Source organism: Triplophysa rosa, linkage group LG7 (assembly GCF_024868665.1).
Source record: "Triplophysa rosa linkage group LG7, Trosa_1v2, whole genome shotgun sequence".
Taxonomy (NCBI): domain Eukaryota; kingdom Metazoa; phylum Chordata; class Actinopteri; order Cypriniformes; family Nemacheilidae; genus Triplophysa; species Triplophysa rosa.
The window spans coordinates 23258207-23279735 of record NC_079896.1 but is presented as its reverse complement, the minus strand read 5'-3'; the positions used below and the strand labels follow the sequence as shown (position 1 = coordinate 23279735).

The 21529-nt window shown below is 36.4% G+C and overlaps 2 protein-coding genes and 1 long non-coding RNA gene across 4 annotated transcripts; all 3 read left to right on the top strand.

Moving 5' to 3' along the window:
- Positions 1 to 1185: 1185 nt before the first annotated feature.
- Positions 1186 to 13469, top strand: LOC130556248 (uncharacterized). 2 transcript variants are annotated; one of them, XM_057337034.1, is made up of 4 exons: positions 1209 to 1237; positions 1597 to 1615; positions 4688 to 4746; positions 9159 to 13469. In XM_057337034.1, the coding sequence occupies exon 4, from the start codon at positions 9448 to 9450 to the stop codon at positions 11863 to 11865; it is 2418 nt and encodes an 805-aa protein (XP_057193017.1). In that variant the 5' UTR covers positions 1209 to 1237; positions 1597 to 1615; positions 4688 to 4746; positions 9159 to 9447; the 3' UTR covers positions 11866 to 13469. The 2 variants fall into 2 exon arrangements, with proteins under 2 accessions (XP_057193016.1, XP_057193017.1); XM_057337033.1 differs by lacking the exon at positions 1597 to 1615 and having other exon boundaries at positions 1186 to 1237.
- A 314-nt stretch (positions 13470 to 13783) lies between these two features.
- LOC130556250 (uncharacterized) lies at positions 13784 to 15048 on the top strand. Its single transcript, XR_008963203.1, has 3 exons — positions 13784 to 14490; positions 14599 to 14720; positions 14856 to 15048. It is a non-coding gene; the product is annotated as an uncharacterized LOC130556250 (long non-coding RNA).
- A 354-nt stretch (positions 15049 to 15402) lies between these two features.
- LOC130556249 (endonuclease G, mitochondrial-like) lies at positions 15403 to 17282 on the top strand. The gene has a single exon (XM_057337035.1). The coding sequence runs from the start codon at positions 15575 to 15577 to the stop codon at positions 16355 to 16357; it is 783 nt and encodes a 260-aa protein (XP_057193018.1). The 5' UTR covers positions 15403 to 15574; the 3' UTR covers positions 16358 to 17282.
- The last annotated feature ends 4247 nt before the right edge of the window (positions 17283 to 21529 follow it).

Sequence of the window (21529 nt, the reverse complement as noted above, 5' to 3'; positions counted from 1 at the left end):
TGCACCGATACGAGTACCGATACTTTTTTTATGGTACTCGCTTTTCACTACATGGTGAGACTAATAAAAATAGAATAGCTCCATAATTACAAACAACTCCACCTTAAACACATTATGAAAAAATTTACAATTTTGTCCAAGATAAATTCACTTCAGAGCTGAAACGGAGTAATCTTATGGTTATTTTATCTCATTGGAAATTAATTAACTCTATGTAGAAATAAAATGTTTGTTACTTGTTTAATAAAATGTAAATTATTCAATCTTCTGTCTGACCATTTTTAGGTCAATTCAACCTTCCCCGAATAAGTAATATTTAAAGTTTAATTATTCTTTTAGATTATTTATTATTTATAACAGATAAAGAAGGATTTATATGTGTAATTAATGCAAAACATGACATGCAAAAACATTTCACAAAATAAATAAATCACAAAAAAAAGACTTAACAATCGTCTGTTTTTCTTAAAAAAGACCACTCGGCTGTAAAGCCAGCATTTGACACATAGTAAAATGGAGATTAACGTAATGTCATGTGTGCAATTTGTCATGGTTTTGAATCTAACTAGCCACGTAAAACACAATATTAGTTCATTTAGTTTCACCAATTTTCTATACTTTTTTTCTTTTACTCTAATTGCATTTGTGTTATATCGGTATCTTATCGGCCACAGGACTTTTTAACAACTGTTTCGGCATCGGCCATTACAAATTCCATCAGTTGTCCATGAGAAAAACAATATTCTGAATGAAACAGTTTTGTATCATTACACATGAAGATACATAAATATACAAAATATATTATTGTAACTTGAGGCAGATAAAAAAAGGTTTATTAATAAAGATTTTTTCAAGTAATTTAAAAATTTAAATCAGTCAAAAAAGAATCCAATATGGGCTTTATTATTTCCTGTACATGTATAAAGACATGTTCTCTCAGGCTGTTGTAAATTTGTTACTTTTCAGCTTCAAAGCGGGAGAAAAATATCATCCATTACTTTTATTATATGGAAAAGATCAACAGAAATATTCTGGGTCATAACTTCATATGAACACTTTTAAATGAGCTACCCCTTTAAGAGAAGATACAGAAGACACGCCTACGAGAACAAGGGACCTCTGTGTGACGTGCCACGTTTCCCGTTTATCACTTCCCGCTGCTATAAAAACCATGTCAAAAACAAGTTGGTCTTTGTACAGTAGTTGCAGAATGGACCAGTCGTAACCACTCGAGAAGGTGAGTGACTTTTTTCAGGGCTTCACATAAACAACTTTATATGAGACTATAGCCAGGTTTCCATCTAGTTTCCATCAAAAAGTGTTATATTATTTGTAGAATGTGCACAGTACATTTAACCCCTTAAATATGCAGTCATAGTCATAGTTGTAGACGTGTCAGAGAACACATTGAAAGCAAACGATTATCCAAAGCAAAAGAGTTATTAGTAGGTGCAGCTGTGACCTAAAACATTTTATTTGTGTATTTAACTTTTTTAAGGGGGTTGCATTAGCTTAACTGAAATGAGCAAAACCCAAAAGAACCAACGGTTTTCTGTTGCCAACATCGTTCAAAATATCTTCTTTTGTGATCTGCAGAAGAAGGAAAGTCATACAGGTTTGAAAAGACAAGAGGGTGAGTAAATGATGACAGAATTTTCATTTTTGGGTGAAGTATCCTTTTAATTCGACAGACACCCCCAGTGTCTCCAATTCACTACTTACACCGTGTCTACACCGGACGCGGCGCAAAGCAAAACGCTTAGAACCCATTATCATTACAAAATTTGTGCACACTGGATGCGTGCAATCCCATTACAACAAGCTGTGTATCTAGACACAGTGTAAGACTATGGCAGCCCACCAAAGTCCAATTTGTTCCACCATAGTTTCAAAACGAACCGAAAATATTTTTACACTTTTAACATTAAGATTGTGTTAGATTATTTAGTTCCCCGCACAAATTAACATATAGGGAAGGCCTTTTCTTTGTGAGTCCACACTGTCTTTTGAAAGCCCTTTTGGCACATACGAGGGGGCCGACATTCCTTGCCTATTCAGTAATAAAACAAAGCCTAGATTAGATTGTTTTCAGATGTTTCCTCTACCTTATTTGGACGTATGAAACCCTAGACATATGATGTGTGTTTTTTCTGTACAGTATTTAAATGCTCCTTGTCTTGAAATAAAGTGAGTGAGTTTGATGCAAATACAGTGTCTCTTGCTCCCAGAGCTCTGCTGAGTACATTCTCATACAACCCATTTATTTAATTCGGACAGATTATTTGAAAAACCTAGAGGAAACCAAGAGTTCAAAAGGAACCGTGATCCAAACACAGAAAGAAACCTATAGTTCGAATGGAACTTAGAGTTTTAACAGATAACAATCTCTATTTTGCAATCTTTTGCTGCGTTGTTTCTGAATCCGCAAACTTGCATGCATCACACAGTCACTCGGACCCCCATTTTGTACGCATGCATGCATAAACACACACAGGCGCGCACAGTAAACTAGTGTTTAACTAGTGTTTACTGTCATGGATCACAGAGTAAGAACCCAGATGCAGGCAGCGGTACGGGGTAACAAGCAAGACTTTTAATAAAATACAAACAAAAACCCACGATGGGGAAAACGAACTAAGACAAAATGCAAAAAGAAAGACTTCCCACAAGGGGGCAAAAACAATAGAAACAGGATGTAACTAAACTCACACAACATACACAGGACTAGAGAAACAAGGCATCAAACAGGTACAATCCAAACGTAACAAGGTCTTTTTCACTAGGCAAGGAATCAGGAACATGACTGGTAAGGCAAAACGAACGAGCACAGGACAATAGACACCAGGGCATTTTAAAGGGAGACTAACAAAGGATAATTAACAAGGGACAGGTGTAGGTAATGAGACACAGGTGGAAAGCTAAACGAGGAACGAGATGGCGGGAACAGAGATGAGACCGGAGAGAGAGTATGGAAGGCCATAAGGCCCAAAACGCCTCTCTCCACATAAAACCAAAGGCTTTGCCATGACTCTGCCACAAGACCAAGAAAGACATGACATGAAGAGGCAGAGTCATGACAGTTTACCTTTTAGAAAAAGCACATAACGACATTTTGGATAAACAGTATATTTCAATTAGTGAAACATGTCTGCAGTCGAACATGAACGTGAGATCTTGCTTTCCTGATACAGGATCGTCTCTCTTGGTGTCTGCTCCGTTCTTTAGTGAGCAGCAGGGAGAAGCAGCCCATTACAAACAGCAGCTTACTTGTGAGTAAGTGAATGAATGAATATAAAACAGCTTTTCCAAGCACCTGTCGAGTTACTGACTGGACATTTGAACATGAGCAATAATTAGTCTGTAATAACTCTTTTATGTCTCACAACAGAAACATGAAATATGTAAACGACTTCATAAAATTATATAAAGGAAAACGCTTTATTAGGCATCAAGTTGTATTAAAATAACATGGTGTATGTAACAGTTCAGAGAATAAACGCGAGCTTGATGTGATTACGTCACGAATATGCTAATTTGGACACCACCTTGCGCCATAGTCACACAAAATCCTGTGGGAAACACTGCACCACACTAATTTTTGACGAGTTGTAAATTTAAGTATCAATATGGATTTTATCTGCTAAACTGCTAGCCAGCAGCCATATCAGCCCAAGACTGGTTGCCCGCTGGAGCCAAGCAGGGAGGAAAAAAGAGCAAGGAGGGAAAGCTAGGTTGCTGCTGGAAGAGGTGTTAGTGAGGCCAGCAGGGGGTGCTCACCCTGTGGTCTGTTTGGGTCCTAATGCCCCAGTATAGTGACGGGGACACTATAAGGTAAAACGAAGTATCCGTCCTTCGGATGAGACATCAAACCGAGGTCCTGACTCTCTGTGGTCATAAAAAAAATTCTGGCCAAATTCGACCATTCGCCTCTATACATCATGGCCTCCTAATCATCCCCATATGTACCAATTGGCTTGGTAACTCTGTTTCCTCTCCACCAATAAGCACGTGTGTGGTGGGCATTTTGGCGCAATATGGCTGCCGTCGCGTCATCCAGGTGGATTCTGCACATTGGTGGTGGTCGAGGAGATTCCCCCCTTCCAATGTAAAGTGCTTTGACTGCCCAGAAAAGCTCAATATAAATGTAACAAATTATTAATTAATTATTATTAAACAGAAACAGAAAAATATTGTGTAAACATTTCAGAAATGTTATCAACAAAGGGCATTTCCATCAGCTAAACTGATCAACATTTTGAAGCGCTAAACGTTTTTCCGTAAAAAAAATCTGTGGATGAAAACATGTCTTAAGCTGTACTGTGACATATTTTTCTTAAACATAGACATATGTCTGTTGGCAATAAAAACACGAGGGCGGTATTAGAGTACACCGGAAAATCTGCGAAAACACACGTAAAATTGTGAAAATCTGTTGTGCTTTTGTAGGTCTTGAAGCTTTTCTTAAGGGATCCTTCACCCAAAAATGAAAACTCTGTCATCATTTACTCACATTCGAGCTGTTCCAATTGTGTATACATTTCTTTGTTCTGATGAACACTGAGAACGATAGTTTACAAGCCACTGTTTTAGAATCATGACAAACGAATTTTGGGGTGTTACAGTCAGTTTGCCAAACCAATTGCAGAAAATGATTCAACTTTGTGTGTGTGTTGTGTGTTTTGCACAGGGTAAAACAGAACTGACATAAAATCAGAGCTGCGCAACTTGTTCTTCATTTGAGTGCAGGTGAGTATATACAGTTTATATTTTTTTCTGCTTGTGTAGTTTTTATTATTGACATGCTTATTGAGTAAAATAGAAATTATATAGGACCTTGCAGAGTTAATAACACTATAACTGGGGTCAGCAACCTTTTAGACATGACCAGGGGTCTCATTAATAAAACTGTGCATAGGATGCTTACTAAAAGTGTACATGTGCCCGAAAGGCAAAAATAGCGTATGGCAATAAATATTCTGACTTAGAATATGCATGCGCACACCTGTAAGCAATATTCGCTTTATAAATCACAGATCACCTGCAAGTGTATGTGAATCAGCCTCATATGCCGCCCTGTACATGCCCATTTTTACCCAGTCAATGCAGAGCACCCTGATGACAGATGTCAGAATTGACAATGAAAGAATGTCATTTTGTACTTGTTTCTTGTTTGTATGTATTTATATGTATTGTAAACCGCTTTAAGTTGCACTACATACATCGCAGTTTATTTGATTTTATTTCATTACTAAAATAACAATACATTTCGTTTGAGGACAAACTTGCACTATTTGTGCACATACTTGCAAATTAAATGTGTATATGAGCGACACAATGTTCGAACCAGCGACCTCTTGCACCAGAGACTTGCAAATTTATCAGGTGACCCACTCAGTTGACATGCTTGCCCCGGCATCGTTCAAGAGTTATAAGCTATTAAAGCATAAAGTAGGTGGCGCTGTCTTGAAATTTTAAGGTTACGTTTGGGACTGTAATTTGGTGACGTACTGTATGTCAAATTTGGTGCCAATATATCAATATGGGTCAAAAGATATCACGATTGATGACAACTTTCAAAATGGCGGCCGAGCCGATCGTTCAGTCGTGACATAATCATACTCACCCGATCCGGCACGATTCGAGGAATCCGTAGACACCGAGATCACAAATTTCTGACAAACATTTCAAAAGTTACGAGCAAAAATTGCAATTTTTCAAATCTAGCGACCCATAGGTGGCGCTGTTCCCCATTTTGTCGATAAAGCGTACAAAGTCTCGTACCAACAGATCGAAGAATTGCCGAGATACAGTCTCAAATACATTTTAGGGTCAACTTTTGAACAACGACAAAAATCGCTATTCTTTTAAGTCACGTCTGTGCAGCTCAGTCCAAATATAGTCTGAGCCAATTTTCATGACAATCGGAGACAATTTCTAGGAGGGGATACTGTACTTTTCAAGATGGCCACTACTGTAATGGGCGGAGTCTTAGTGTAACACTTGGAATGCAATGAGCGTGAGGAGTGCATGACATTAGCCGAGTAGAATTACTCTAGATCAATGGGTTCAAAAGTTACAGCCTTGTGAAAAGTGCATATTTGAACTGCTGGTGGTGCGATAGAGTGAGTGCTAAAGACCCCATAATTGGTGAAAAAACCCACATGACTTTTTAGGACCACCACTACGAGTGTGCCAAGTTTCATAATTTTCCTACATACAGTTCATAGGGCTGCCATAGACACCCATGGTTAAGAAGAAGAAGAAGAATACCAGCAGAAGGCCCCTAATTATATTAAAGCCAAAGAAGGTCTCTGTAGCATTTATATCTTTACAGAATTTAGACTGATCATTAACACCGCATTAAAATCACATCAGTAATTAGTGGTGTCCTTCACCTGAGATCAAATTTGAAGACATAATTGTAAAAGACGAATGTTTCTTCATGGTTTTGTTATGAACACAGTTAGGACTGATAACAAGGATATTAAGAGAAACGATTGTGTGAGAGCTTAATGGCTGTATTTCCAGACTTTGACATTCAATGATTATTCACAGTATTTAAGGAAAATATATTTACTATTTATTTACACTGTGTTCTGCAGTTATCGTATTTGATGCTCTCCCTATTCAGCTTATTCAGTCGGATCATCTCCTCCCCATGCGCTCATAGTGTGATGGTGAGACAGCACTGATTAAATATTTTGATTGAATTTTTATTTAAGATTTGAGTTGGATTTTACAAGGTGCATGAAACAAATATCACTCAATACAAGCGCAAATGACTCTGCAGATTTAATCTTCGTGATAATGTGGATCTTTAATGGATATGAGGTGAAATTACATGTGTGTGAGGCATAAATGCTTATAATCGTTTTTATCACACTTACTTTCTGCAATCTAACTTGAGTTCACTTACCATTTATGTCGCCCCTTGTCTCCCGTCAAGTTTGTTTTTAATAGATCACAACCTTTGCGCGGAAAGTGGCAACGTTTATAAATGAGATCCCAGCTGGTCGGAGGGACAGGACCCAACCCATCTGAGCGTTGTCCCCTCCCAAAAATATAATTAAAAGCTATGCTGTGTATTGAAAATAACAATGATACACAATAAATAACAATATTATAAACTCAAAATAATCATGTTAGTAAAACAATACAAATACAATACAAAAATGTTTTTAAGTTTAAGTCCCTCCTCCATTGCCTCACAGTGCTTTGGTTCTGTTACGATGAGATATGGGCTGGATCCAAATGCAGTTTAAAAGGTCTTTATTAATACAAAAAACACAGACAGCAACACCAGAACACGGGGAAAACACCACAACCAGACAAAGAAACAGGGCAAACACAGGGGTAAACATCTGGCCCTGGACCACAAAACCATTTGTAATTGAGACATCATCTGTCGGCTGAAAAAAAAGCTTCGGTTTATGTATGTTTATTAGGATGGGACACTATTTGGCCCAGATATAACTATTTGAAAATATGGAATCTGAGGGTGCAAAAAATCTAAATACTGAGAAAATCGCTTTTAAAGTTGCCCAAATGAAGTCCTTAGCATAGCATATTACTCACAAAAATAAAGTTTTGATTATATTTACGGTAGGAATTTTACAAAATATATTCGTGGAACATGATCTTTACATAATATCCTAATGATTTTTGCCATAAAAGAAAAATCGATAATTGAACAGTGCAACCCCTTTCCATTGACTTTCCATTGCGGGAAGCTGCCTCTTTGTCATTTTGTCACTGGTAAGTCAAATATCCAAATGTCAGTTATATATTAGTGCTGGCAACGATTACATTTTTTTTTAAATCGCATGACTTTTCTGTGATTAATCGTGTTTAATCGCATGGCTATCACAAAAACGGAACAGTATCTAGGAAATTTACTATACAGTTTGCTATAAAAAATACTATACTCCAGTATTTTTTTCATGTGAGGTTGAAAAAAAACAAAAGTAGTTACAAAAAAGCTATCTACTTTTTTATAGTAACTTGTAGTTTGGCTAACTACTTTTCAAATGGGTAGCTAAGCTGAAACTTAACTACTTTTATTTATGAGTAGCTTATCTAACTACAATTTCAAAGTAGCTTCCCCGACACGTGCACCTCACATACATGCATACGTTCAAAGAGTCCATCCATGTTACAGTGATGAATACTTAACTTTATCAGTACTTTACAAACAGCTTTAGCGCATGTTCGTTTGGTGTATTTTTGAGGAATCACACATATAACAGTAACAAACATTTAAAACCTCGAACAAACTGTCTTAAGATTCCATCAGGAAACTGCATTACGCTGCGTCTTTATTCAAGTTTTCTTTTGCGGCATTCGCCAAAGATACGGTAAACAGAAGTGCAGTCAGCACAACAGATCCACAACTTATTAGGCTATCGTTATCATTGTTTATCAGGCTATCGGCCAAATTCATCCTCAGGCCACCGGGATTACTCTTGGTGCTTCCGCTGGTTTGACTGGTGCATGCGGAGCTGCAGGCTGAACACACGTCGATGCGTTTACATTCAGGTTTAAAAATGATTCTCGCTAGACGGGTCAAACTCGGCTCTAGTTTTATCAGGTAATATCAATACAACAGTAATATTTATTTGGCTGACTATATGTCACTCCTGAGGTTTGATTTTGTGTAAGTTCAACCGACACTGGACTGGAATGGCCACAATACATCTAGAAATGCTGATTTGAAATGAAAATGGAATGGTCTCTTTTTTCTGTGGCTGTATGTGACCCTCCCTGTGAAAACCAGGCAAAAGTCTCAGAATCGAATTGTAAGATAACAAGCAGCAAAGTTTGATTATAACCATTCTTTTACACTGACTTTTTCAGTCAATATTAAAGATATCAAGAATATTAATAAGCAAGATGCCTTGCCAAGCTGAACGTCTTGGCCCTTGGTCTAATTAAGGATTAATAGTTAAATTGTCATGTGAATTCAAACTGGGCTGGAATATTTGTAAAATAAACACATTTTATAAATACAACATTCATTCATGGTGGCATGCATTAATTGTCCTTTAGTCTGCCAATAGTGGCATGCGTGCCTCCGGTTGCTGACTCCAGAACTATAGGCTTCTTTCTTTGTATGACCTAGAGGTGTGGACCAAAACACTGCATTTGTTCTTAACTTATAGGATGTCCATGTCAGGAGGTGTATAACAAGTCTGACCACTGAACTGTCAGCGCCACTGTAAGACACTTGGAAGTAAAGAAGAACCGAAGGATGAGGAATTAGTCCAGAATTTGACTGTATATGTAAACTGAAATCCTAACTTAATCAAAGCTGAAAAAGCCATTGAAAAGAAATATGGGATCTAGAAACTGAATATGGCTTATGGCTAGATGATTATATTGAACCAGATTGGAGGAAAACACAAATAATACAAGTCTACTAACAAAGAAAAAAACCTGAACTCCTCAATAATGTTGCAAATCCAGCAAAGAAAGGAGGAGTCAGTGTTTGATGCGTGTACAATGACAGAAAGACAAGATTTAAATACATCAGAGTTGTATGATTTTCTGGAAGAAATTACATCAGTAAATACATCTGAACTGACAACTGAATTCCATTCACCTTTTGAGACAAGAGACAAAGTATATAAAGCAAAACAAACTGATAATGGTGACAGAACCACTCTCAAGAAAGGAGGAACAGCCCCACCTGAAATCACTCTGAAGGAATTAGTACAAAAGCTGTCTTTATATGTAAAACAAAAGCCTGACCTAAAAAAAGTGACAAATGCCATTGAAAGAAAATATAGGATCCAGACACTGGAAAATGATTTATGGCCAGTTGATGACATTAAGCGGGCTTGGGGGAAAACACAAAGAATACATGAAAATCAGAAAGGAGCATGGACATTTGTGATAATGTATCAAGTGATGAAGACATATGAAAGAGAAGTGTCTCAACTCCTTGATAAACTGGTATGGTACAAGAAAATAATAAGCAGGACAAACACGTCTCGTGTAAGTTCCCTAGATCAGTGTGATATAGGATCGGCAAGTCAACAATCATCATCCACAGAAAACAGTGAGAAAAGCCAACCACAGGGCGACATCTCAGAGTCACACGATAATACGGAAGAAATAGTAAATGCTCCAGCTTGCTTGAGAAAAAATGACAATGATGGAAAAAGTAATGGAAGTCATGTAATGGAAAAAATGACGGAGGTCAAAAAAACACATCAGCCAGAGCAAGTTGCAGTAAATACATCTGGAGTGACATCTGAACTTCCTTTGCCTTCTGAGACAAGAGACAAGATGCTTAAAGCAAAACAAACTGTTCATGTTGAGAGAACCACTCTTCAGGATTTGCAATCACATGCTACAATAAAGTCTGACCCAATCAAACTTAAAAAAGCCATTGAAAAGAAATATGAAATACAAAAACAGAAAAATGACTTGTGGCCATTTAATGACATTAAACAAGCTTGGAGAAAAACACAGAGAATGCATGGCTACTCAAAAAGAAGAAAAATCCAGGCTCTTGCGGTGACATTGCAAATCCTGCAAAGTAAAGAGGTGTCAATGTATGATACGAGTACAATGACAGAAACACAGTGTAATCTCAAACAAGATTTAACTACATCAACGTCAGATGACTTTAATAAAAAATATATATATAAGCCAGAGCAATATGCACCAAATACATCTGAAGTGACACCTGAACTCTCTTTAGCAAAGAAAGTGAAATCAGTGAAAAGAAGCCTCTCTCCTGTACAACAGAAACTGATAGGTATATTCAAAAGGAAACTTAAAAATCTAAAATACCAAGGCGGAATGAAGAAAACAATTCTGGCACTATTCCTCAAACATATCAAATACGAACCTTCTCAAACAACCTATATACGAATCCCACTTTCAATTATGACAGAGGAATTAAATGTGGGAAGAAATGTGGGGTCACATGCATATCCAGATGCTAATATAGAGAATGTGGGGTACAAATTAATAGATGAAGTTCCCTCTTTTGCAAATACAATGAAGAAAACATCTTATGTTGTCAAGTATGACCATCGAACCAGGAATGCTGCATGGGTGTTTGAGATATTGAATAAAGAAACTCTAATAAAGGCTTCTCGTAGACCAAACAGGTTTAAACTAGATGACTCAATCCATGAATATTTTAGAGGGTCTAAAAAAATGAATGAAGAACTTCAAAGAGGTCATTTGGCCGCTGCCGCCAACCACAATTGGAGTCAAAAAGCTATGGATGATACATTCCTCTTCAGCAACATGTCACCACAGCATGGATCTCTAAACACGAAGTACTGGTGTTACTTGGAGGATTACTGTCGAAAATACATTACAGATGAAATCTGTACTAATGTCTATGTGTACACTGGTCCACTCTACTGTCCTGATGAAGGAAAAGATGAATTCCAGTATAAAATCGTAGGACAACTGGAAAACAAAGATTTTAAAGCTAAGCCAACACATTTCTTCAAGGTGATAATTCTAGAATATACAAATGGAAAACGCGAGCTGGAATGTTATATGATGCCCAATGAAAACATAGATAATAAAAAGAGTGAAAATGAAAAACGCCTGCAGAAAGAATATATCATGTGCATGAAGGAAGTTTGTGGACTACAAGAACCAATTTTCTCCGAGGAAGACCCGGATAAACTTGCTAAATTATGGAATCTGTATGGGGAAAAACTGTTTCTCTACAAGAAAAACCTTGAGGACATAGAAAGAGCCTCTGGACTGCTGTTCAGAGAAGAGAGTCTCAGTCAGGATTACGAGGAACAAAGAGTAGAGGTGAACTGGAGCGCAGTACAGGAAGATAAACATGCAAGTGCCAACGTTACAATATATAGGCCCACTCAGTCATAATTTTATGAAAAAATGAGATAATAGACTGATAATGCAGAATGGGGTAGTCACAGGAATAATGGTCTTTCTGGAGTCTACTTTTGTGGTAAAGTAACAATACAGAAGTATCATGTAACTCTAACCAACCTAGCTGCAAAAGTTTAATTTACTCAATGTACAGCATGTTATCACATGTATTATACACCTCTCTGGAATACCTGAATACCTCTGGATACCTGACACCCCAATACGTGTCATCATTGCAAAATTATAGTCCAAAATATAATTTCAAGATGGAGGTACACAAAAACTTCTGCTTCCGGTAGAGGCGCTAATTCCTCTAATGACAAATGCTATTGTTTATGCCTGTTTAACAGATTTATGTAGACTTGCATTTATTCGACTGTGTATCTTTTAAAGAAAATAGGAAAAGTTTACTTACTGTAGCCTGTGATTGTTGTACTAGAGATCATGTGTAAATTCTTCTGACTAAGAGCAGGAACTGAACAGTATATAGTTCATATAGCCTACTGTATAGAACTGCATCTGTATTTACATATATATAACTGTACTGATAGCATTTACTGACTCTGTTTTGATGAGAACTTGTTTTGTATGCATGTATTTAAAAACATATTTTATGTGCTTGTATCTAGTATCGGACTACAGTTGAAAATTAGCCAGTATTGGCTAAATCTCGCACATTTTACATATTGAATGTGTTAATTTATTTTGTTGTTTTGTTGGTAACAGGTAACACTTTTAACACTTTCCTAACAGTAAATAAAGAATAATAAAAAGCTGGTAAGGGTCTGATAAAGTGTGAAACGTAACATCAGGTCAAATAAAACACATTTACAACTTTACATAAAATTAAGCAGCCAAAATAACGCAGCTCACTCCACCAAAGAGGAACCGTGATTGGTAAATGGTTTTGAGAAATATTTGGTGTTATATTGTGAGGGAACAATCAGGCTTAACTCATTTGGTGATCACATAAACTATACGCAAAGCCATCATTTCTGGGACATAATCCGTAAAATTTAGTAAAATCACAGGCTTCACTTATCCCGTGCGAATAGGCCTCATTTACATTTACATTTACGCATTTGGCAGACGCTTTTATCCAAAGCGACTTACATTGCTTTATCCTATACATTTATACATAGGTATGTGCAATCCCTGGGATCGAACCCACAACCTTGCGTTGTTAACGCAATGCTCTTACCACTGAGCTACAGGAAAGACTAGGACTTGCATGCAATGCAAATACTTGCATTGCAATACAAATGAAATGCATGCAAATAAAATACTTTAAAAAGCATCTGTATACTAGGCTTTCTTTGCTTATAATTTATTGAAATCTTCATAAGTTCATGCTCTATACTTGAGAAAACATATGTAATTGAACATGAACCCTAGGGTTATTTTCTCAGTTTCAAGAACCTTTTATGCAAAAAAAGGTTCTATTCCATTTACATTATTCTGCCATAAATGTAATTAGCTTTTATTGGTTGGTTTAACATTGCTTTGTTAAATTGCTTGATTGCAAAATAGTGTTTGCCTTTAGTATACTGCAATATCATACTTGCTTATTGTTATAGCAAGTAATTATAACAAGTAACAAACATAAGGGCACAATTCAATCCAACTGACCATGGAAAAAGTAATTTACCTGCAAACACCCAGAACGGGCCATCCGGCAAAAAAATGGATTTGTATTTATATGAAGTTTTATTTTAGATATTTTTTCAATGACAATCAAAAGTATAAAATCATCGTTTTTGAAATAAAAGTAATTAACTTTCAATCAACTTTCAGTAATCAAAGAGAAAGTCTTTTGCATTTTAACTCATTGTAAAACCTTTGTGGCAGCTGGCATAGAATAGACTTAACGTAACAGTAAGTAAATAATGTTTTATTTTCTATATTAGCGCTCATCAAACTGGACTACAGGTCTCAGTGATCTATTTGCAAAGGAGTTGCCTTTGTTTCAGCTGTATATTTGTCCACTCGCCGAAGCAGAGCTGCGGGGATAAAGAATCACTACAGCGGGCATCGCGTTGGACTAGAACCGCTGGGAGAAGCAATTGTTGCGGTGTGGTTTCAGACTGTTTCTCCACTCAATTCGATCAAGTACAGAAGCCATTTTTCAAACAGTGGGTGAGTAATGTCATTACATTATTTTGCTTAGCGTCAAAAACATGTTCATCCTTCATATAATCATGTACCCTTTTGCTCACCCGCTGTGTTTACTGTCGATCTGTGTTAACCATTGATCCAACTCTCGCCCAAGAGAGAGAGATGGGTTGCGGATTAGAAATATCCGCGAATGTCAGATTTGCTGAGGTTTGTGCTAACTTGAGATATGTAAAATGATAATGATATGAATCAGATCCAATCATAAACGCTTTCTTTGGTATCTCTGTTCATGTTTTGTGTTCACAGCCATTTCATTGCTCCCTGATGGTCATAAATACAGCGGATGATTGACAGAAGTCACGTGACTCAAACAGAAGACTGTTGTAAAATATTGCACCAATTAATACAATTAAATACATTTTTTTGTACCATGTTTTCTGGGTTTACCATCTGAGAGATTAAAGCAGACACCATCGCTTGGATGTGTCTTGTGGGTGCTATCTTGTAAGTATGTGATCATCTTGGACTAAATCTATACCTTTTTTAAATATTAAAGGTATTAGAGTGCACGTGGCTGGAATTATTTTGTTAAATTTGTTCTTTGTATTGAAGATGCATCATGAAATCAAGGTGCGGTTTGGGAAGAACCAAAATCCTAATGTAGAGGCTGCTCTTTAGTTTCTGACAATGAACATCTAAAATGAGGAGAGACGTGGAGTCCAGAAAGAAATTGTGTAAGTAACTGTGTTTGGTGTGGAATGGGCAATGCACTTTGATGGAAAAGCACAGAACTGGGAATGGAAGTGAATCAACCGGGATTTCTTTTATATAATAATTATTAATAAAGTATAACTGCTTGATGATTGCAGATCTGGAGAGGGATGCTACACTGCTTGTTTACCATTTTTATTTCGAGAAAACAGCAGATTTATCTTCTGTCTGGACAATGTAAGTACTAAGTTATCTATTTTTTGTGTTTTTTATGTAATGAAAGACTGAAAATCTAAATGTTTTTTTTTTTTTTAGTATTTTTAGTTACTCAGTAGATGTTAAATGTTTTTTCAATTTACAGGATAAGCACAGCTAACATCAACAATGATTCTTTATGGCACTTCAAGACCCCTGGTTGTGAAGAACCAGAATCAGAATGAATGGTGTCAATATCCTGACTGGAGATGTAAAAGTGACAGTGGCACTGAAGTATGGTTTAGCTGTTCATTCTTCGTTGTGGCATATACAAAAACCTTCATTCACACAGTGAATTTTATTTATCACTATTTGATTGCACATTTTAGTGGCTAAAGACTGTCTATCCTGGTTCCCAAATTGTACAACCATATTTATGTTATATTATGAATTGTTTTGCCGTAATGAAACTTACTTGCGCTTATTGGTTTAATGTCAGTTTGTACATTTAGACTTAATTTGTGAAACAAAAGCAAGCATAAATGACTACGAAGAAACAGATGCACAGAGAATTAAAAACAAGCTTAGACGCTCTAGGCTATGCAGACTCTCAAACTCTCTTATAGGATCCCAATTCTATTCTGTTATCATTTGCCCTCAGACGCAACAAGCAGGGCAAAAAATGTATAAACTGATCGATGGAGTTCCCTCACTTACTCAAACCATGAAGAAAACATCTTATGTTATGCAATATGACAATCGAACCAGGAATGCCGCATGGGTGTTTGAAATACTGAACGAGAAAACTTTAGACAAAAAAAAAAAAGAGGCTGAAGAAGTGGCTGAACGCTCTACAAAGTTTTTTCAGGACAGAATGATTCATGAATATTATAGAGCATCTAAAGAAGTGTACAGGGGAAATTACGAAAGAGGTCATCTGGCTGCTGCCGCCAACCACAAATGGAGCCAGAAAGCGACTGATGATACATTCCTTCTCAGCAACATAGCACCTCAGAAAGCGGACTTAAACAAAAACGACTGGAAAAAGTTGGAAAAAAAGTGTCGAAACTACACAAAGACCTGTCGTAATGTTTACGTGTACAGTGGTCCACTTTACTGCCCTACAGAACGCAACGTGTCTAAAATTACATATCGGATCGTAGGAGATAAAGCTGTGCCAAGTCATTTCTTCAAGGTGATAATTCTAGAAAAAAATGATGGAACACTGGATGTAGAATGCTATACAGTGGCCAATGCCGATAACCAACCATATAAGACACGTAAACTTTATGAAATTGAGAGAATGTCTGGACTGGTGTTTAGTGAAAAGAGTCCGTCCGTGAGCAATGAAGAAGAAAGAGTGACGGTGCGGTGGAAAGCAGAAGAAAAAACAAGTGAAATGAACTCTGTAGATACAACATTTACAATAACCCGTAGTCAGGATTCAAAGGAACAGGTCTTCTAGGGTCTGGGGAGAGCACGTGTGATGAAGAAACACCAGTGTTTAGATTCATTCGATGTCTGCATAACTCTCTTTAACCAATTCAGCAGCAAGTATTTCAATGAATCAAAGCACACCATGTTTTCAAATGTATTACACCTTGATTCTAATGGGTTGTTTAGTATAATTTATTATACTTATTCCTTTAGATTCTGATCACTAGAAATATTCCACATGGTCAATAATGACATGCACCAGTCAAATGTTTCTTAAAGATACCTCCTATGAAGTCCATCACACGGAACAACTGAAAACCTGCCTGTTCTGCCTTCACCTGAATATGACCCTGTGAGCAGTCTGACTTTGTTTAAAAAAAAGTAGGTGTGTTGTTCATTTTTCTGTAAAGCTTTGACTCTGTTCCTACATGTAAATACAGCTTTGTGGACTATAGCTTATTGTTGACCTCTTAAACAAGATGTTAAATGCTCTCTCACTTGTAGGTTGCTTTGGATAATATCATCTGCAAAATGAATACATGTAATTTGTGAAAATGTATCTAGTCTTTTTCTAACATATGATATTGATTATGCCATTTATATAACTGTTACTGTCATAATGTTGTAACCTGATGAGATGTTTCACGAGTGGACACAACAGACAGGCCATCTGTTGAAGAAAACCGAGAAAGGTTGTTTGACTTTGTTTAGCCTGTTTTTCTCTTGATATTCACCCGATATCTGATATTCATTTATTCTGCATGTATTCAATTCAATATTGTAGTTCTCTATAAATCTTTGAGCGATATCAGTCTGTTTTAATTCTGCATTAAAATTACTTTCATTATGGAATTATAGTCATTCTTTGATAGATCGTAGGATTTTGAATGAATTTCTTAAAAGCAACCTATGTGAGTGTGGCTGTGTATTTTATAATGATGATGAAATTATGACTTAAGAGTACAGAAAACATTGTGTGTTGTATTTAATTTCTTAGTTCCTTATCCTTATTGTTCTTTACTATTTTTTATAGTGTATTAGTTGTAGATTTTTTCATGTCTTTCTCCCTATTTATTCTGCTCTATATTACTTTTCTTAATGTTTCTTAACCTTACGTTGGATGCTGCATTTGTGTTGTCTTGATATAAGGTTCTTGATAACGTCATGAGACAATGTTGTGAAGCAGTCATTTTCCACTGTCTGTGCTGGTATAAAAACACCCGAAGAATCGGTTTCTAGTCAGGAGTTCGAATGAGCATCTAAACGCAACTAAGTTTTCATGATTATATCATTAACTTCCTCTTCTGCCTGCTGTTCTTTCTTGTTCATCTCTAGACATCTAAGTCTGAAGGATACTTAGATCTATCATTTTTGGCTTCACGATAACGATGAGTGAGGATGGAATAACACTATCATTTTGGATCAATGACAAGTTATAAATCAGACAAAAATCTTTATAAAATGTAAAGGTTTATACATACAGTATATAAACTGATCATTCAATATATTGGTAATAATTGCATTCTCTAACAGTTAATGTGTTACGTTTTTTTATTAAATTAAAATTTTATAATTTTTTTAATTATATTTTTTATTGCTTAAACACATTTCTTGAAATAATGCCTCGTATTCTCAAAACAGTAAGCACAAATCCATAACATCTCACCCAATTCCCCAAGCATCCTATTTTCAGGTCAAAATGAAGCTCTCTTCTCAAAACCATTCAACCTTGATGAAAAACCAAACTTTTCCCCCAGATATGACACACAAGCCCTCAAAAACACCCACACTACAACATAGTCTTAGACACTGGTGAGTTAAATAAAAAAAACTTATTAAAATCTAGTGGGATTCAAGAATAATTTGACAGCTTAGTGTTTATTAGAATATACAACATAAAAGAGTGACGATAGAGCAAAATGCAAGAATGAGCTTTAGGAAAAAATAAAAATAAAACATTACACTACTGTAAAGTAGATGAAGATGATCTTACAAGACAAGAAAAGTTCAAAAACCAAAGAACAATATAAACTGGTCATGCAACACAATTCAGTACACAACTGCACAAATAACATTTACATTCAGGCATTTAGCAGATGCTTTTATCCAAAGCGAATTACAGAGAAGATAAAGGAAACAAAACAGTGAAGCGATTTGTCAATAGGAGGCAATGTAAAAAAATATGCCATCCTCTGCACCTTTGTAAACTTGATAATCACAAATTCGAGGGTGCACACATGCTACAGTTTACTAGATACAGAATAGTGAAATTTCTCTCATATAAAGTGTGTAGTGTAATTATTCTGTATGTTTAAGTAGTATAAAGCCCAGTAGATGATTCTAGGATGCACAATTACCTGTGCTCCTATTGATATTATCCAGAGATTCTGATTGGTGTGTCATCAGTTTTGCTACTGAATGTTTACTGATGGACAAATGTGTGCTATTTGAGTTTACATCTTGACACTTCAATTCATTATTTTGTGCGTTTGTGTTTTCTGAATGAGAACATGGTTCTGAGAATGTGTTTATAATTATCAGAAAATGGTGAATTGTTTCATGAACTGTGTGTTAGCAATAGAGAAAAACTGTAAACATACAGAATTATCACAGTACACACTTTATATGAGAGAAATTTCACTATTATGTATCCAGTAAACTGTAGCACGTGTACACCCTCAAATTTGTGATTGTCAAGTTTACAAATGTGCATTTGTAGCCTTTTTTAACACTTTTACGAAATTGGGCCAAAAGTGCAGAGGATGGCATATTTTTTTACATTGCCTCCTATTGACAAATCGCCTCACTGTTTTGTTTCCTTTCTCTTCTCTGTAAGTCGCTTTGGATAAAAGCATCTGCTAAATGCCTGAATGTAAATGTTATTTGTGCAGCTGTGTATCATTTTTTACATGTTCTGTATTTTTGCAGAACTCCGAGATGACTACTTACAAAAAATATTTTGTCAGAACACCAAGAAATTGTTATAGCATCCTGTAACGAAATTGTTTATATACAGGTACATCTCAAAAAATTAGAATATCATGAAAAAGGTCAATATTTTTTGTCACTCATTTCAGAACGTGAAACCCATATATTATTTAGATTTCATTACACATAGTGAAATATTTCAAGCCTTTACAGGCTTTTTTAAGCCAATTACACAAAGGTTTGAACAAAATAAATTTTATTATATATGTGGTCTATAGTTTTCTCAGAATATAAATACTTTAACAATGACGACAAGAATGCATCAATTATTGATCGACTAGAGAATTAGAATTACGTAGTCGGTATCTTCAAACTGGTAAAAGCTGACCATTCCTTGTATGATAATATGAATAATGCATAGACAGAACACTAACTAACAGTTGGGCTATTCAGATTATTGACACAGTGAGAATGTTTAGGCTGAGCCTGAATCAACATTTCTGAGGGTTCCATACGTAACACTGTTATCGGTTGTAAAAAATGGTGGCCGTATCGGCAACTCCATCTCAGAATTTGGTGATGAGACCTACTGTAATGTGAAATCTTCACCTGTGAGGCGAATCGGCACGCCTCACAGAGATGCTGTGTGAGGGGCAACTGGGATTTCAAGCTCACCGTCACCGCTGGATGATGAAAACACAAACAGACTCATTAAACTGGAATGAGATACATGGCCAGTATGAGAAATTAAACATCCTTTATACAGAAGAGGTCAAAAGTGATGTCCGGAGGGCGTTTGTACAATATTTGCTTTTAATGCTCCCTCGGGTCATTTAGAATCAATCAAACACAGGACGGGATGTTAAAAACGGTCTCTTGTGCCAAATAGGAGAGCACTTTATTAAGATTCATGATATTTGAAAAAAAAGATGGAGATCACTTTTGGCCCATCCTTTCTACATATCAGCTACTTTTTACTAGAGAGAAATATGTCATACTAAAATATAAATATATAGCTCTCACAATATCAAACCTATAATCCACAACAGATATAAGTTAGTCAATAAAATGCGTCAATTAGAACCAAATTAACATTAGTATTAGACAAATATGTCATCATTATGTCGACCAACATAATTGCGTGAGTGAGCCCTGTGTTCTGTCCACACAAAAAACATTCAATTACGAGATTCACTCACACGTTTGAATCTTCGCAGTGTACACAGCCAGTGTGATCTTAACCTGTGGCTTACAGCAGTGCCGAGCGATGTTTGTGCGAGACGCGGCGGATGCTATTTGCGTCTCCGTGGAATGACTCTGCTGCCACTGCATGCGTTTTTGTGTAGATGGCAGCTCATTGCCGTTTGTCTCTGTGTGCTTGTGTGTGTCACAAAAAAAGAAACTGTAAAGTCTGTGGAGTTCAGCCAGTACTTTGCAGTAAACGCACACAGACACACACACACACACACACACACTGCAGTAGTGATGTTGAAGCTGTAGTGTGTTGGCTGCAGGTTGTGCAGTTATTTTATTGTCAGCGTGTCAGATCTGTGGGCCCGATGGCTGCTATTTTTACTACTAAAAGTGGGTTTATGTAAATGCATAATTATACAGGATTATCGTGGCAATTTTAATCTTCCGCTGCTCTGAAAGAGACAAATTAACAATTCAAAGTGAATGATCTGTGCCGACAGATAGGAACGGAATAGCTCGAAACAGATTCTTATCTTTAGATATAGCTTCATGTACAACGACAACAGTTGTTTCTTGTGCTTTCTTGTTCTTTTAACCATTGTGTAATTGTAATTATCACAAATATATTTTGATACTATTTAGTATTTACAGAAACGTTCTCAGTATTTTTGTGCATAATATTCCTGTACAAAATGTAATTGTGCATTCAAAATGTATGAACTTTCCCCTTCCTTCAAATGACATTCAATTTCTGATGTCATCAAGCCCCCAAATTAAATATTCTCTAGCACTACTGGTGATTGTTCTATCCTGTAACATGTACTCGTCCCAATACATCTGTACCGTGGTAAAACTGGCATATCTACAGCTCTTTTCTCACAGCAACAAAAAGTGATGAATTCAAACATATGCGTTACATTTGTACATCATGTTGTGTTGGTACTTTTTGTGTGTAAGTCCTCCCTCTGGGATCAAATAAACTCTACAGTGTGGTCCAGGGACGGACTGGGAAGCAAAAACGGCCCTGGAGTTTTCGGCCCAAATCGGCCCTTCACCTTTTTTGTCGACCGGGGGGAGG

Excerpts from the sequence above, each read along its gene's own strand:
- LOC130556249 (XM_057337035.1), top strand. The coding sequence starts at position 15,575 with ATGTATAAACTGATCGATGGAGTTCCCTCACTTACTCAAACCATGAAG.
- LOC130556248 (XM_057337033.1), top strand. The coding sequence starts at position 9,448 with ATGTTGCAAATCCAGCAAAGAAAGGAGGAGTCAGTGTTTGATGCGTGT.